Source organism: Aedes albopictus, chromosome 2 (assembly GCF_035046485.1).
Source record: "Aedes albopictus strain Foshan chromosome 2, AalbF5, whole genome shotgun sequence".
NCBI classification, from domain to species: Eukaryota; Metazoa; Arthropoda; class Insecta; order Diptera; family Culicidae; genus Aedes; species Aedes albopictus.
Window position 1 is genome coordinate 497,353,749 of NC_085137.1, and position 17,915 is coordinate 497,371,663.

At 37.5% G+C, this 17,915-nt stretch overlaps 3 protein-coding genes across 12 annotated transcripts in view; 1 reads left to right on the forward strand and 2 right to left on the reverse strand.

The window, feature by feature from the left end:
* The window catches only part of LOC109408749 (serine/threonine-protein kinase N), a 371,435-nt gene that overhangs the window by 109,759 nt on the left and 243,761 nt on the right, over positions 1 to 17,915 (reverse strand). The gene's annotated exons all lie outside the window — the stretch shown is intronic.
* Positions 1 to 17,915, reverse strand: part of LOC134288706 (uncharacterized) — a 345,573-nt gene that overhangs the window by 72,604 nt on the left and 255,054 nt on the right. The window lies entirely within an intron of this gene.
* Positions 23 to 10,692, forward strand: LOC109622498 (UDP-glycosyltransferase UGT5-like). Of its 2 annotated transcripts, none has more exons than XM_029870473.2 (4): positions 23 to 264; positions 8,164 to 8,436; positions 8,500 to 8,993; positions 9,055 to 10,692. In XM_029870473.2, exons 2-4 carry the CDS (start codon positions 8,263 to 8,265, stop codon positions 9,956 to 9,958), a joined length of 1,572 nt encoding a protein of 523 aa, XP_029726333.2. In that variant the 5' UTR covers positions 23 to 264; positions 8,164 to 8,262; the 3' UTR covers positions 9,959 to 10,692. The 2 variants fall into 2 exon arrangements, with proteins under 2 accessions (XP_029726333.2, XP_062710349.1); XM_062854365.1 differs by lacking the exon at positions 23 to 264 and adding an exon at positions 5,408 to 5,426.

Below are 17,915 nucleotides of genomic sequence, written 5' to 3' on the forward strand. Positions count from 1 at the left end.
CCCCACCACTGTACATCGCGATCATCATTATGACGATGACCAGCATCATTGTGGCGAAACACACAGAACGAAGTATATTTCTGATGTTGGTTGTCGTTTGCAAACAAACGATCGCGCGAATTGGTCGATCGTGGTAGTAGTGCTAGTACCTACTGTCAAGTGCGCCGACTATAACCGGTCAGCATCAAACCATCAAACCATTGCTGTCGTTCTGCTGGCATTGCGTGATTCGAGTTGGTCGTGTGTGGAATTGTTACGCGTTTAGTAAGTTGTTATCTACACAAGTTTTAAATAGCATTCGGTGGTGTTTTTAAATTGAAATCAGAATAACATATTTCAAATCGTGAATAATGTGGAAGAAATAAAGTTTTCAGCAAACGATCGCAGTGCACGGCGAGTGTTGAATTGATAAACTAAACAAAACGAGTGGCACGCGCACGAGTAAAGCTTAGCCGAAGACCGAAGATCGCTACTTGCATGACGTCATTCCAACAAACTTCGTCAAACAAGTGGTTGTGCGTGTTATCCCGTTGAAAACATTTACCTACTATGATTGATAGGGTTACGCCTAATGGGATTTTGATGATCGATAAAACTGTTTGGGCGAAACATGTGACACTGCTGGCTAAGTTGGGAATCAAGCAAAACAGTGCTTGGTAGAAGTTATAGTGTTTCAAACTGAATACACATTTCCAGTGCCCGTATCATTTGTTGAAAATAATGGAAAAATGACCAACGTGGATACATTATGCGCATCCTACCAAGGGCTGAAAGTCTCTCTAATAAAGACAAATCAATCAATATGCGCATCCTAGGATTAGTTCTTAATATTTTTGGATGGTAAACAGTGTGGTAAAATGTTATTTTTTCTGAGAAAAAGGAAAATTTTGATTATGCTTTCCTTTATGCAATGTGTAATAATCTAAAGATGGTCACTGAAGCGCTGGTTCAAATCATCAAAGAAATTTTGCATTGAAGAACGTGATATTTGCAAAATTCAATTGTCGAAGTTACGTGAAATTTGGACCGATAACAGTACTGATTAAAACTAAAACTGTTAGAAATCTACTTTGTCTTCTGCGTCAATTCCCATCATATCAGACGGAAAACAGCCGATAATTATAGATATTCCAACATACCTTTGCCAATGGCTCATCATATGGAAGCAGAAAGATTTAGATACCACCAGATCAATAACCACCCCTTATATCACTGAAAATCGATTAATAACCAAAATATTACTTTTCAATTTCACATTACCATGCATTTGCCGAAGGCAATCTTACCAAAGCAGCAGCTAGCCGAATTGTTCTTTATCACCGTTCAATTTTGCACTTCGCCAGATTTATTTGTTGAGCCAACCATTAATTCACACCTCACAAAAGCTCAGTGGCACTTCAAAGTTGGTTTCCAATGCTGCAGAATGCAGCAAAAGCTGTTAATATAATACAATTGTTTTCGCCTACGGAGGATGCAAGCAAATGTGAAACATCGTATTTCACAACCACAAAGAAAGATTTCCTCATTGCGCTGCACAGTGAGCCAGGACCCAGATTTACGAGAAAAGATGCATTCAGCGCCTTCAAATAATTTTTTAGACTAATATGGTCTTCTACAAAGTTGTTCCTACTATAAAGGACCGCTTTCCAATGTACATGAAAATAAGAGTGGTCCATATTTTCAAAGAAATTGGAAACAAAATTATTTTATTTGCAAGAACATCTATAAACATTCTTCGGCAAAATTGTAGATCTATCAATTTTGAGCAAGTTTGCTGAAGACAGTTTTTAGGTAGCTTTGAAATTTATCGATCTAGAGATATTTTTCTGCATAAGCTTAGAAAAAACGAGAAAAAACGGTTTTCTGATTGTAACCCTTTCAGCTTCAGTTTCCCATCAAAGTCGCCCAAGAATCACTTATAGAGCCTTTTAAAACGCGTCGTTTCGTGCGCGGAGACGATCTCTCTCTCTCTCTCTCTCTCTCTCTCTCTCTCTCTCTCTCTCTCTCTCTCTCTCTCTCTCTCTCTCTTTTGGTTCAATAGTTATGAGCGTTTTTTTTTTCAAAAATCATAGTTAATTCAAAAGGCGATATTACGGGTTGGGGCAACGATAGAAAATATCTTTTTCCAGCATTCTAAAGAAGAAATATGAGTAACCACCTATCACGAATCCAATTAATTAAGCAATATTGTGCAATTGATAATTCAGGCCAAACATTTCAATAGGTCCTATCTGCATTTGAGAGGCTCTCTTTGTTCACTTTCTCTTTCAATTATTGCAGTGTTATGGTACACTTTTCAACTATTTTTGCAGTACATATCGAAAGACGATGGTTTTCACCATCGTTCTCTGCAAGGAGACAATCGTAATACAAATAAACAGCTGAGATATTAACGAAAGAGAGGGAAACCAAAGAGAGCCTCTCTTCTGCAGATAGGACCTTTAGACATGTTTGGCCTGAATTGATTAGATCGTACAGGCACCATAAATGTAAGAATCTTCATTAAAATTCAATTTCAATATCAGAGGCCTTAGCCGGAGATTATCGCGAAACCATAGACGAAAATGTTGAAGAGATTTTCGATGAAATTTTTTATTTGTTTCGGTTAATATTACGGAATGAATTTATTACAAGAAAATAAGGGTTTTGAACAATAAAATATTTTTTTATTTCGTCAAAAAGTTAGTTCAAAAATGTTACGGATAGGGTAGCGAGCCACTTGGGCAGTAGGGTGTTCCAAAATTGCACATGGTCAAAAAGCTTGGGGGCTCACTCTGCAAATGATAGCTAAGGGTGTTAGAAACAAACTTTTGTATGACGGCAACTTTCAGAAATGACGTTTAGAGGCCGACCCGGCGAGATTTTTGAAAATGGCCATTTTTAGTAATAAATTTCATACAAATATTTTTTACCGTGCAAAAATTGGAAATACCCATCATTTTTATATTTTTACAGTCATAAAAAGATAGAAAATTTTAGGAGGAAAAACTTTGCCATGACGTTTTTTTTCTATCCGTTTGAGAGTTTTTCACGATGGTAAAATTTGATTTTTAAGGTATTTTTCAAAAAATGTCACATAAGAACTTTCAAAAAACATATACAAAGCGAAAAATCACGTATGCTCAACAAGTTTTTGTCTTGATTGTGTTGAGGAATTATGGTGACTTCATTTATTGAATTTTTGCTTCCGTTTGTCATCCATTATCTTAGATATAAAAAGGTACCTACTAGCGAGAAATTTTATCATTAGGTACCATTTTGAGATGCCTCAGTAGGCCATGGCCAATTTTTCCAAGTACCCGCTTTAAATGTTCTAAATTATATCTTTGATTAACATATAAGCGCGAAAAAAAATCAGGATTTTCTTCAAAAATACTACTTAGCATTATTTCTGGAAAATCTTACACAAGTTTTCGAAAACCTATTTCACGAATTCCGCTGAGAGTTGTTTCATGTAAAATTACATTGAACATCTTTGGAAATTTATCAGGAATATTTCTCAAAATATCAAAGCCCTTTAAACCGAAATTCTAAATTCTAAAGAAACTCGTTAGAGAATTATGTACACTATACCGTACTAGACAGAAAAATGCAAGCATTTTCCGTTTTTCATACAAAATGTCCAAGTTTGAAGCTCTGACTCTCGGCTTCACGCTTCATATTTTAACTGGACTCTCTTGATTACCTGAACATTAACTTGTAAAGAAATTAGACTGTTTCACGCAAAAATTTGAAAATAGGGCACCATCGGCGAAGTACTACAATTGTAGTAATGAGCTGAATCAGTGTCGAAAAAAATCAGCAAAATGATGTTCAATTTGTGCGAAAACGAACACAAATAAATAAACACAGTTACCCATAGACACGAGGCCGAGAATGAACATGACAAAGAAGAGACGAGACAATGAAAGCGGCGTCTTGTGGTGTCATCCACTGTAGTTGAAGTTCAGTTCAGCTGAACTTCAGCTCGATGAATTTGAGTATGAATATTTCAATTTGGAATTGATTTATTATGGTTTTAGGCATGCAAATACCGATATGTTACCTTAATTCAATGCATTATATTTACTTTTGGTGAGTGATGCAAAACAACTGCATTTTTTGCTTCTGCATCGTGCTTAATTAAAACGAATCAGTTGAAATTGAAAATACTGACTTTGAGTATCAGTAGATGGTTGAAGTTCAACAGACAGCGGTCAAAAGAATTTCGAAAGCATACATTTCTGAGAATGCCACTGAGGTTGTCAAGACGACTATCAAAACAAAAACAAATCAACTACACTGGCGTCGCTGGGCGTTGGTGCAGACGACCGTAATTTGACAATTCCGACACTGAGCTGAATCTCTGTAGGGTGAGAAGGTGAATTCTCCGTTTCGGCAAATTTCTATTATGAGAAAAATCTCTTAATTTTGATTTCAAAATAGTTTCAAAACTTTAAAGTTTAGGCAAATATGAACTTCAATAAAGTTTACCAGGTTAACGAAACACATAAATTTTAAATACAAACTGATTACTTGAATACGAAATATTAAAATAAAACTGAAACTTTACTATTTTTCCTGAAATGGGAGTTGTGCGATATTTTGAAAAGTTTTGCTTAGGAATATCTCATTTTTTCACAGATCAAATTTTCAGTTATTAAGAATGTCCCGAGTAAATTTGAGAACAATTGGTGCACTACATGCTGATAATCAACCTCTCAAACATGAACATTTTGTATTAAAAAAAAGCAGCCTATGCGGACTGTATTCTGCTCAGTACTGTACTTTTTCTCAAAATGTTTCCTGTTAATACATTTTCCTGAAACTTCAAAGGATTGGACAGAAAAACACTTTAAGCATAAATAAAAGAAAATCGCGTTAAGTACTGTTCCTTTGAATTCCACTAAGAATTTGCATCCTTTGACAGATACGTATTTTGACCTCAACTGTAAGGTCGTCTTCAGTGTCTTGTACTTGACTCGACTTTAAGCATAACATTTTGAGTACCGTTAGTGTTCCTCCGAAAACTGCAAAAGCGAATATGAAACATTCTCTTTCCAGAAATTCTTTTAAAAGCAATAAAATCATCGCGTTAAGTACTGTTCCTTTTAATTCCACTAAGAATTTGCATCCTTTGACAGATACGTATTTCGACCTCAACTGTAAGGTCGTCTTCAGTGTCTTGTACTTGACTCGACTCAAGTAGTCAAGTACAAGACACTGAAGACGACCTTACAGTTGAGGTCGAAATACGTATCTGTCAAAGGATGCAAATTCTTAGTGGAATTAAAAGGAACAGTACTTAACGCGATTTTCTTTTTATTTACAGATATTCCCCTAACAAGCCCAGCTTAATCATCATCAATAAAATCATATTTTTACACTTTTTAGGCATCAACTTTTGCACAAACATTCTCAGAAATAATGTCGGTATGTTTGTAAAGGTATGTTCAGCTTTTCTATAGAAAAGTATAGAATTAGCATTAGTTAAAATACACGTCAATAAAAACGAAAAAAAATCTATAGAACGTCTTTATGGACCTTAAAGAATTCCTCTAAAATTCCCTAAAATATGTACTCTCTGGTAGCCCTTCGAGAACTTTTCTTGAAATCCTGAAATAACATGTGAAATTCAACGAGATTCCATCAGGCATTTCTAAAGATTCACCAGAAGCCTTTAGCGATCTCAAAGAGTTTCAAAATGATTTTAATAACAAAGGCTAACCGGTTTTGAGAAGCTTTGTCATCTTTAATGTTTCGACCAAAAAACATCTCGAGAATCTACCAAAAACGACTTCAAAAACGTTGGATGATTTACTTAATAGATAAATCATTATAGATGCAAAGAACATATCTAAACATATTTTATAATAAAATTCCTTAATTATAAAATTTCCCTGATTTTTTTCGGCAGCCCAATGTTTGCGCAGCTTTTTTGAGAAAAAGCATATATGTCACATTTGAACATTTTTCAACAAAATTGGCCATAACTTAAAAACGACAAAAAAGTGCATTATAAACATTTCAGCGATTACCCGAGCAGGAACGAATAACTGAAACATAACTGCAGCATACCAAAATCAGGTATCATACCAAGACAAGGTATTGGTCGGTTGTCCAGGTATTGAAAATAACTTACTTTGGTATTTTGTAGGTATTGATAAAATACCTCAACGAGTTATTGGTTTGATGTTGAGGACTGCTTGAGGTATTATTCAATTATGGAAAAATCGCTATTTGTATAGAAAAATCGCCGATTATTATTTAGGTATTGCAATACCTGATGTCATTATTCATTAGTTATGCACAGAATACACTCCAGTTATTATTTGAGGTATTTTACCTCTTATGCAGAGCTAATTAATAACTCATTCAGATTGTAGGTATTGGGTTTTCCATACCTGAGTTTGTTATTCTTCAGCTATTTTCTCCTGCTCGGGTAAAGCTTATAAAATAACCCTCTCAAAAAAAATTTTTTTAAATTTTACGCGAGTTCGGGCAGTTTTTTTTTTTCCTAAATGTGGAAAATTTTGTGGAAAACTTTTTCCAGTTCATATTTTTTTTTTGGATTTCTGAGAAAATTTGCTTTCATTTTCTAAAAAAAACTTTGTAAAATTTACGAAAAATTCGTTCATGGTTTTATAGGATCCATATTTTTATGGATCATTTCGAAAAAAATATGGATCGTTCTTGAAATTGTATGGATAATTTCTTATATTTTATGGATCGTTTTTCAATTTGATATGGAACATTTTCTAAATTTTATAGAACGTTTTCATATTTTCTACCGATCAATTTTTATATTTTCTATGGATCATTTTCTATTTCTTTTTTTGGGATCGATTCCTGTTTTTATATTTCAATATTTATATAGATCGTTTCATCCATTTCATGGCGCGATTCATGAAATTGTAGAATTTTTAATGCTCAATTTTTCGGAAATAAGGGAGGAATCGGCAATGTTTTATGGATCCAAATGACTGCTTTATAGTTTTCTGATATACTTCTTTGGAATATTGAAAAGTTATCGATGGATCATTTGGCAATTTTCATGGATCATTCGTGGCTTTTTATATGCAAAAGAATACTTCCCATTCTTTTCAAAATTCCCTGATAATTCCAGGTTGTCCAGGTTTTTCCATGTACATAATAAACACCCTGTGCAGTTGTCTTGAAAACCCTGGAAATCCCGATTCTGTGTCGATTGTTGCGAGAGAGTACATTGTTTGGGACTCTTTTTTAATGGGCATTAAAAAAACAATTACACCGTCTTCGACCTTGCGGTCTCTACAGACTGGACATTACTAACATTAGACAACCGACAACACATAGAAAACCCAAAGTCCCAATGGAGAATTTTTCGTTTGACGAAAAGTTTTCCCCGACAGAGGCGGGAATAGAACCCACATACCGAGGCTTGCGAGACACCTAAGCGACTGACGCCGCTAACCGTTCGGGCAAGAAGCCCAAAAACCCAATATTGGAGACAAGGGTCCGTATTAACTACACTGGGTCAACAAAGTTGATTTTTTTGAACAAAGCTTTTCGATTCCTTTTAGCGTCCAAAATAACTGTGCAAAATTTGGGAACGATTGGTTACGTCACCGTATTCTGCATTGCGATTAAAATTTGTATGGGATTTAGTATGAAAAAACGTACTTTTTTTGCATTAATTTCATAAGTTGGAATATTTTGTCCACAATCATGTAACGAATGACGTTAAAGTGTAGCCTAGCTTGCATTCTACGCTTTGCTGCTAACATATAAGATGGCGACCGTAACCTGACTGTTTCCGACATGAACATATAAGAAAGCAGGTACATATATCTGTTGTCTATGAATTGAACCCGGACACCGATACCAGACTACATATTCAATTAAGAGATGCGTCACAAATTCAGCAACCAAAAGCACTTCGGACATCTGGTTCATCTGAATAAAAGCCGTACAAGAGCTTTCAACGGCAATACACAATTTTATGATTTTTTATTTTCAAAGTCATGATGAAGTGTTGATAAATCGATTTTGAAGAACAATCTTCATAAACTGTTCAATAAAAAATAAAATAAAAAGACCAACCCATTTTGATTGATAAAAGACATCCATCAAAACATTTTTCAGCACTCCAGCGCCAGCACCTTATCTCATAGAAACGTTCACCAAACTGACCTATTATTTCAGAGATAAAGTTCCAACCCGACATTCGCGCGTTCCCGATTTCATTCCGTCCCATTTGAGGAAACTCACCGGTGTCACAAAATAACCAACCATCGCCGAGTGATGAAGTCCCCAGTGCTGATCGCCTCTGCGGCAACCGTCTTGTTGCTACTGCTGCTACAACAGCCCAATGGAGTTGATTCGGCAAAAATCCTGTGCTTATTCCCTACGGGTAGCAAATCGCACGTCCTCGGTACCCAGGCTCTGCTCAAAAATCTAGCTCAACGCGGCCATGAGGTAAGATGTCATTCAATTTCCGATACATTTCGTTTCATTTAAATCGTTTGTCTTTCACTCAAGGTCACCATGGTCAGTGCCTTCCCGTTGTCGAAGCCGGTGAAGAACTACCGCGATGTGTACGTACCGATGGAGGACGCCTTCGGGCCAATCATGGCCGGTTTCATGAAAGGTGGCAGTCGGAACTTGTTCAAAATGATGCCCTTAGTGGTGAAGGCTTCGCTGGACAACAGCAACCTCACGATCAACTCGCCGCAGTTCCAGCAGCTGGTGCAGGAGGAGAAGTTCGACCTGGCCATAGTGGGATTTTTCATGAACGACTTCATCGTGGGTGTTCGATCGTGGTTGAACTGTCCCACTATCATGTACTGCTCGGCTGGGTTCACCAGTATGACGAACGTGGTGGGCAATCCGCTGGAGATCTCTGCAGTTCCACATATACTGCTGGGCAATAAGAACCCCATGGGCTTTGTGGACCGCGTGAAAAACACTATCATCTACACGGTGGACTTCTTGATGGGGAAGATCCTCGCACATTACACGCAACCTTACTATGAGTAAGTAGAACTTCTGTGTTTGTCTACGAGGATTAATAACTTCGCAACATATCTATTCTAGATCCAATTTTCCGGCCGAGAAGGGATATCCCTCGTTCGAACAAGCAAAACTGGACATCTCGCTGGTCATGCTCAATTCCTACTTCACGCAAACCGTCCCCAGGCCGTATCTTCCCAACATGGTTGAAGTCGGTGGTCTGCAGATCAAACCGAAGCCCGACCCACTGCCGGAGGACATCCAAGCATGGTTGGACGGTGCCAAGGACGGGGCCATCTTCCTGAGCTTCGGATCGAATCTCAAGAGTTCCAACCTACGCCAGGATAAGTTCGACGCCATCGTCGGAAGCATCTCCAAGTTGAAGCAACGCATCATCTGGAAGTGGGACACGGACCAGATGCCGGGTAAACCGGCGAATGTCATGATCGGCAAGTGGCTGCCCCAGGATGACATTTTGGCGCACAAGAACCTGAAGCTGTTCGTGACGCACGGAGGACTGGGTAGCATTACCGAGTCCATGTACCATGGAGTGCCGATCGTTGGGATTCCCATGTTTGGCGACCAGGACACCAATGTGGCGCAGGTCGTCAAGGAAGGTTGGGGTGCTTCCGTGTCGTTCGATGATCTGACCGAGGAGAAACTTATGGCGGCTATCAAGGAGGTCCTGGGAACGCCGAAGTACGCCCAGCAGATTGAGAGTATGGCTGAGCGGTACAAAGATCGACCGCAGTCGTCGATGGATTTGGCGACCTTCTGGGTGGAATACGTGATACGGCACAAGGGAGCTCCGCATTTGCACTACCAGGGAGCGGATTTGAACGTTTTGCAGCGAAATTTGGTGGATGTGTTCGCTTTTCTGGGAGCGGTTGTGTACGTGACTGTGAAGCTGGTATGCTTTGTGTTGTGTCGGGTGAAACGGATGTTGTGCGGAAGTAAAAAGACGACAAAGAAGCAGAAGAAGCAGTAGTTGTTGCGTTGTTTTAGATTATGGAGGAAGGACATTTCATGGTGAGTGGATCAGGGAAATAGTTTTTAAGACATACTCAATTTTCATTGCATTTCTAAATATAAGACAACCAAGTATAACGTTTAGGCTTATATTTTTTCAGAGAAAGAAAACCTTTTTGACCCGTTCATCATTTCAGTGCCGGTGACAGGGTTCGGAGGGCCTAAGTTATTTTACACAGGGGGGTAGAGCAAAATGAATTCTCGATCAGACTATAGCTAAGGCAAATCCCAAGTAACATTTTGATGCATTAGCCTTGTAGTGGATTTGAGAACCGTCTTAACCCATGTATGCCCAGTGATCTATTTTTAGATCAGTAACTTAAACAATTACCGTGGAGAAATGAGGCATATTGGAAGAATAGTGTCTTCTGCAAAGTTGTTGAGGAAGGGCTCTACGATAGTACGTAATGTAGTACATAGTTGATCCAGTAGGCGTCGCTAGTGGTCATAAAAATTTTTGCTTTGCTAGGCTTTGTGTTAACAGCTATTGCCAGTATCGTCGCGCTCGTGTTGTGAATATCAAGCGTGGTTTTGCTATGAATAGTATATCCAGCGTATGTTGAAAACATTTCTTGTTATGTGCGTGTCTACACAGAAAAAAATATTCATGTTAAATTAAACGAAAAATCATCCACATAAAGGGAATGCTAGAGTTAGTGCATATTTACTTGAGATATCATGTAAAATTACGTTATGTTCGTGTAAATTTCCGCTAATAGTCGCGTAACCGGTTGATGACCATGATGGTTTACGCGTTGGCGGAAATTTACACGATGGTAATGTAATTATACATTATGTCTTATGTAAAAGTGCACTAACTCTAGCATTCCCTTTATGTGCATGATTTCTCGCTGAATTTTAATTACATATTTTTTTCTGTGTACAGCAAAGTTGATCAGGACATTAAGTGCTGTCCGATAGTGAATAACTCTTCTTCTTGTTGGCGTAACGTCCTCATTGGGACAAAGCCTGCTTCTCAGCTTAGTGTTCTATGAGCACTTCCACAGTTATTAACTGAGAGCTTCCTCTGCCAATGACCATTTTGCATGCGTATATCGTGTGGCAGGCACGAAGATACTCTATGCCCAAGGAAGTCAAGGAAATTTCCTTTACGAAAAGATCCTGGCCCGACTGGGAATTGAACCCGTCACCCTCAGTATGGTCATGCTGAATACCCGTGCGTTTACCGCCTCGGCTATATGGCCGATAGTGAATAAGTTGATTCTAGATTTATCTGCTAGGTGGCGCTAGTGAGTCTTACAAATTTTAAACTACTGTATCTCAAGAATCTAACCACTTTGAAGAATTTCGTCTTCGACAAAGATAATCAGGACATCAAGAGCTTTCCAATAGTGAACAAGTTGATTCTAGATTTACCCGATAGGTGGCGCAAGTGAGTCTTATAAATTCTAAGCTACCGTATCTCAAGAATAAGATCACTTAGAAGAATTTCGTCTTCAGCAAAGTTGATCAGGAAATCAAGAGCTATCCGATGGTAAACTAGTTGGTTCTAGATTTATTCGCTAGGTAGCACTAGTGGGCTTGGAAATTCTAAATTTTGTACATTGACACAACTCCTCAGAGTTTCAACTTCCAAGATAAACACAGAATACAAAATTATAATTACTAAAAAAACCTATTTAATTAAACAATATTAGTGTTTTCTAGATGATAATATTTTCCCTGAAAATTTCAGATTTTCTATTTTTGTAAGAACATAGTTGAATTTTTGGCAGGTTTATAGCAGTTTTATAGAGATTTTTTTACTCTATAATCGAATTCTTAATAAAGAAATGTGAAATACACACATTTCTTTATGAAGAATCCGATTATAGAGTAAAAAAATCTCTAAAACACTGCTAAAAACCTGCCAAAAATTCATCAAAGAAATATCAGGAGCCTAATTAAAAAGAAGGCACCCTTCATTTTTTTTGCAATATCACTGTTGTGCCCGACACAATAATTGAACCGTCATCATTCGTTCACTCTCACTGCTCCGCTCGAGATATCATCAACGGCAAACACAGATCTGAAGCATGTGTGATTATCATTTGCCCAATGTAATCCACACTGACTGACTGGAAATGAACTAAAAGTAGCAATGTACTGTTATCTTTACGTGCAGATAAGGAATGTGCCTTGTCGGTCGCCACCGTTACCGAACGCCATTTGTTTTTAGGGAGGTGTTGGTTATCAGATATCGAGAGTGAAAAATTGTAAACTCATCGACGGGTTGCCGGGCAGGCAGTCGGAAGTTGATTGCTTAAAAATTATTGAAACATTTCATAATGAAACAAACAATTTCAGACAAAAGAAAATCGTGTTTAAGTACTATTCCTTTTAATTTCACTAAGAATTTGCATCCTTTGACAGATACGTATTTCGACCGAGTCAAGTCAAGTACAAGACACTGAAGACGACCTTACAGTTGAGGTCGAAATACGTAACTGTCAAAGGATGCAAATTCTTAGTGGAATTAAAAGGAACAGTACTTAACACGATTTTCTTTTACCTACAGGTGTTCCACTAACAAACCCAGGTTCATCATCATCAATTTCAAACAAGTTTAGCCAAAGAAATCTTTTACGATTTTCTCTGTTCCACGAATTCTACCAGGAATGTATTCGATAATTTCTGTAGCAAATCTGCCAGGAATGAATCCAATATATGCCAGGGATTCCTTCGAAAATATCTACAAGAATTCCTCCAGGAACTCCTCCACAGATTCTTTTATGAAATTATCCAGGAATATTCCAGAGATTAAAAAAAGACACTACACTGTCTTCAACCAGAGGTTGTACAAACTGAACAAGTACTTACATAAGACAACGGACAACACACATTACACCTAGTGGCCCAGTGGAGAATTTTCTGTTCGACGAAAAGTGGCCACGAAGCCCACCATTTTTCATACAATTCTTCCTAGAATTCTATCGTGAATTCCATCCAAGAACTTTTTGGGTATTACTACAACGAATCCTTTGGAATTGCTCCAAGCATCGATCTAGAATATCTTTTGAAATCGCAATATTAATTCCTGCGAAAATTCCTCTGGGATTTCCATTGAAAGTTTCTTAGGAATTTTCTGCGATAACTCCTCCAGTGGTTCATGCAAGATCCGTACCGGAATTTCTACAAGATGTAACTTTTCTACGGATTTGGTAAAAACATCTGCAATACCGGTCTAGGAACATCTCTAGGAACTGTTCAGCGATTACACCGTTTCTACAGTTTCATCCACAGATTTATTCTTGAATTCCTTTAACCCTTCGAAGCCGGAATTTTTCCAAGCGTTCTTCTGAAGTTTATCCAACGTTTTTCTGCAGTTTTTTTCAATAGTATAAAAATGGTAGAATATTATGCGGAATATTTTTTCTGGACATCCTAGGTCATCCAAACTATTCTTGAGTTTAGATCCTCAAGTCTATGGCTGTAACGGTAACGTCTTTCATGTCACAAAGCTGCGATTTGTAATCTATCAATCTATCATGTCCAGTAAGTCTTCTGAAAATTCAATAAACAGTAACAGATCATTCAGGATATCATAGATCATCCAAACTGTTCTTGAGTTTAGATCTTAAAGTCTATGGGTGTAACGGTGACTGATTTCATTATACAAAGCTGCGATTTGTAATGTATCATGCCCAGTATGTCTTCTGGAAGAATAGACAGTATCAGATCAGTCGGGATACCCTAGGTCATCCAAACTGTACTTGAGTTTTAATTCATAAGTCTACGGGTGTAATGGTAACTTTTTTCATTATACAAATCTACGATTTGTAATGTATCATGTCCAGTAAGACGTCTGAAAATTCAATAGACAGTATCAGATCATTCGGGATATCCTAAGTCATCCAAATTGTTCTTGAGTTTAGATCCTAAAGCTGCGATTTGTTATCTATCATGTCCAGTAACTCTTCTGAAAGGTATTCTATGCTATTATTTATGGTGAAAACACAAAGTTTTTCTTGTAGATTTGAAGGGCTTCATTATAGAATAGTTTGGACGACCGTGAATGTCCCAAAGGTTTATAATAAAAAAGTAGACATTAGATTGTTCCAGTGACTGCGGTTGATTATGCAGCGTTACTCAGTATAACAGATATGGATACAGTTACGAGTGTAGACCTGAAGTCCTGAACTCCAAGGAAGTTTGGCTGACCTGGAATATCCCTGTAGTGTCTCGAAATGACATTTGAGATTTCAAGAGCTTCACGGATCTCAGCAGATTATGCTATGCTATTATTTATGGTGAAACACATAAAATTTTTCTTGTAGATTTGAAGGGCTTTATTATAGAACAGTTTGGACGACCCTAGATGTCCCACAGGTTTATAATAAGCTCTTAGACTTCAGATTGCTGCAGTAACTATGATTGATTATGTAGCGTTTCTCAGTTTAACAGATATGGATACTGTTACGAGTGTAGGCATGAAGACCTGAACTCCAAGGTAGTTTGGCTGACCTGGAGTTTCCCTATAGCGTCTATAAATGACATTGTAAATGTCAAGAGCTTCACGGATCCCAGTATCTTATGCAATGATATTAGTTGTGGCGGAAATACATAAAAATATTCTTGTAGATTTGAAGGACTTCACTACAGGACAGTTTGGAACACCTACAACATCCCAGAATATAAAATACCTTTTGATATTCTTGATGAAGGCTAAATGGATACATATAAATGAAACCCACATCCAAGTTTAGCTTTTAGAACAACTGGTATGTCAATTATTTCGTTTTTTCAAATTTCATGGTGTTCAGGATGTTCTAGGTTATCAATGAAGTCCCAATTACAAATATTCCAACTTTTCCCTAATAGAGGACTCAATTTGCAACAACTTTGCCGAAGACAGTATTCTGTTTTATCGAATGGGTGAATTTATACAGCCGTTTCTATGTTGGGGTCATATATGACCCCACCGGCTCCAAAGGGTTGAGATTCATGCAGAAATACTTCCTGGAGTCAGGATTCGTTACGCATTTTATCTAACGAATTCTGTAGGAATTCCAAGAGAGATTCCTTCATGAATTTATCCAGTGATTCCCCTAAGCCCTAAGGGTTCTTGTAGAAGTTCCTCCTGTAACATCTTCAGGAATTATTCTGGAATTTAAGGAATTTTGCCGAATTTTTTTCACGGATACTCTTCTAGTGATATCTGAAGAAAAGAAATTCTTCCAAAAAAACTTTTAGGATTTTTTTTTGGAAATTCGTTTAGAAGTGTCTCCAAAAATTTCTCGAGGGATTACCTAGGCAATTGCTCTGTAAATTAACCCAGGATTCCATCAGAGACAGAATCACTTGCGCAAGTTCTGCGGGGATTTTTCTAAAAAGCCCTTCAGGCAACTCTTCAACGATCTCAAAGAGCTAAAAGGTTCCACAGTCATTCGTTCAAAAAACAAAGCTCGAGGAAATCCTTTACAGGTTCTTCCAGTGTTCCCTTCAGGAGGTCTTTCAAGAGTTTCTCTGAAATTGCTCCAGGGGTTTCAAGTAATCATGTGCTACACAGCAAATCCTCTACAAATTTATCCAGAGATTCCTATATTTATTCCTCATGACAATTTCTGAATAAATCGTTTCCGGATTGCTCCTAAGATTCCTTTAGAAATTTATGTAGGAATTCTTCTATATTCTTGGTCCTTTGGAAATTCTCCTATAGATTCTTGTGGTACTTTCTCAAAAAAAATATAATAAAAGGATTTTAAGAAATTCCTTGAACAAACATTCAACAAGTTCTTCAAGAAAAGTTTTAGTTTTTTTAGGGATTCCTCTGGAAATGCCACTGGAAAAAAATCTCCTGGAAGTTTCAAGAGATACGGAGATTCATTATTCCAATCCCTAATGATTTCCTCCAAGATTCTGGAGGTGACTCTTCCGGGAATTCTTTCATGAAAATATGTTCAGTGATTCCTAGAGACTTCTCCAGGAATTTCTTCAGATATTCTACAGTGATTTTGTTCATACAGGAATGCCTTCAATAATTTCGCAGGGAATTCCTTCTGTAATATTTGTATGGATTGCAACGGGAAAATGGTTCAGAGATTCAGCAGGAAATTCTTCAAGGATTTTCAGGGATACAGAATATTGTAAAGTAAGCTCCTCGGTGATTTTTCCATGGAATTCACTCATGGGTTCTTGTGGGAAATTTCTCAGGGTTTACACGGGAATTTCTTCACAAATTTCACTGGGAATTCTTTCAGGGATTCCACCGGGATTTTATTCAGAAGAACACATACAAATTTGTTTACAGATTCCACCGGGAATTCCAACCGGGATTTTCTCTAGGAATTCTCAAGAGGTTTGGAGATTCATCATTATTATTATTTCCTTCGTACTTAATGATTTCCTCCAAGATTCTAGCAGCAATTATTCTGAGAATTCACTCATAGAAATTTGTTTAGGGTATCCCAGAGAAATCCTTCAGCGATTCTTCTGGAAAAATCTTCAAAGATTTTTCCACAAATTCCTTTAGGAACTTCAGCGAGAATTATTTCAGGGATTCAACCGGATTTCGTTCAGAGATTCATCTAGGAAATTCTTCAAAAAAATCGCCGGGAATTACTTCCGTATTTTTTTAAGGATTCTAACTACATTTGGTTCATAGATGCCGCAGGAAATTGTTCAGGGATTTCCAAAGGAATTTTTACAGGAATTCATACAGAAATTCCTTCACAACTTCTCCGCGATTTTTCTATGGAATTCTTTCCTGGGTTCCTGTAGGAATTTTGTCGAGTATTTCTACGGGAAATCCATCACTAATTTCACTGGGAATTCTTTCAGGGATTCCTTCCGGAAATTTCATCAGGGGTGCATCTACAAATTTCTTCACGAATTCTACCGTGATTTTTACGGATTCCACCGGGAATTCTATCCGGGATTCCTCTCAGGGATTCTTCTGGGAAATTCTTCAGGGATGTCTCCAGAAATCTCGCAAAGAATTCCATTGGGAATTACTTCCATGAATGATACTTTAATGGTGTTCTTCAAAATTGTTAGTAATTTCAAGCAAAAGTTCAGTAATTTAGCATTCACGAATCCCTACGGAAGTTAGTCAAAATTCTTGCGGAATTTCATCTGATATTCAATTAAGAGATTCATCCTGGAATCACTTCTCAGTTTTTCCGTAGTTTTTCAAGGATTGACCCAGCAAATATTTTCAGTTATTTCTCCGTGTATTATTTTATGGATTCCTGCGGGAACTTGTTCAGGGTTTAATTACACTAAAGACTCCTCCAGTGATTTCTAATAGGATTGCTGCTTTATGGGATTTCTGCCAGAAATTGTTTCAAAAAAATATTCCAGAATTTGTTTCAGAAATTCCAATAGAAATGCCACCAAAATGTTCTCTACAAACTCCTTAAGCAATTCCTTTACAGATTGATATAGAGATTGCTTCACGAATTCATCAAGGATTGCCCTCAGAGACTCCTTAAGGAATTCTGCCATAGATTCTTTCGTGATTTCGTTCAGAGCTTAAGAACTTCTCTGATTCTTTTTCCAGAGAATCTGTCGATAATTCCTACAGAAATTCTCTTAAGAAATATTCGAGCAATTCTTAAGAGATATGGCCTGCAGCTCCTCCAGGGATTCCTCATGCAATCTATCTACAGATTAATCCAATGATTTCTTCATTTTTATTATCTTTAATATACACATTGTCAGTACCAGACTGGTTCATGTCTTAGACAACTTTATTACTTTAATAATTCAAGATTTCTCTCGGGTTTCGGGATTTATGTCGGGGATTCCTCGGAACTTTTTGCAGGGATTTTTCTGGATTTTCCTGGATCTCTTCGGGAATTCCTCCAGGGATTATTCAGGAACATCCTTCAGACATTTGTCCTGCAAGACTCCACTTGGAATTCATTTGGGGATTCCACCGGCAATTATCTCAAGGAATCATCCGAACATTTCTA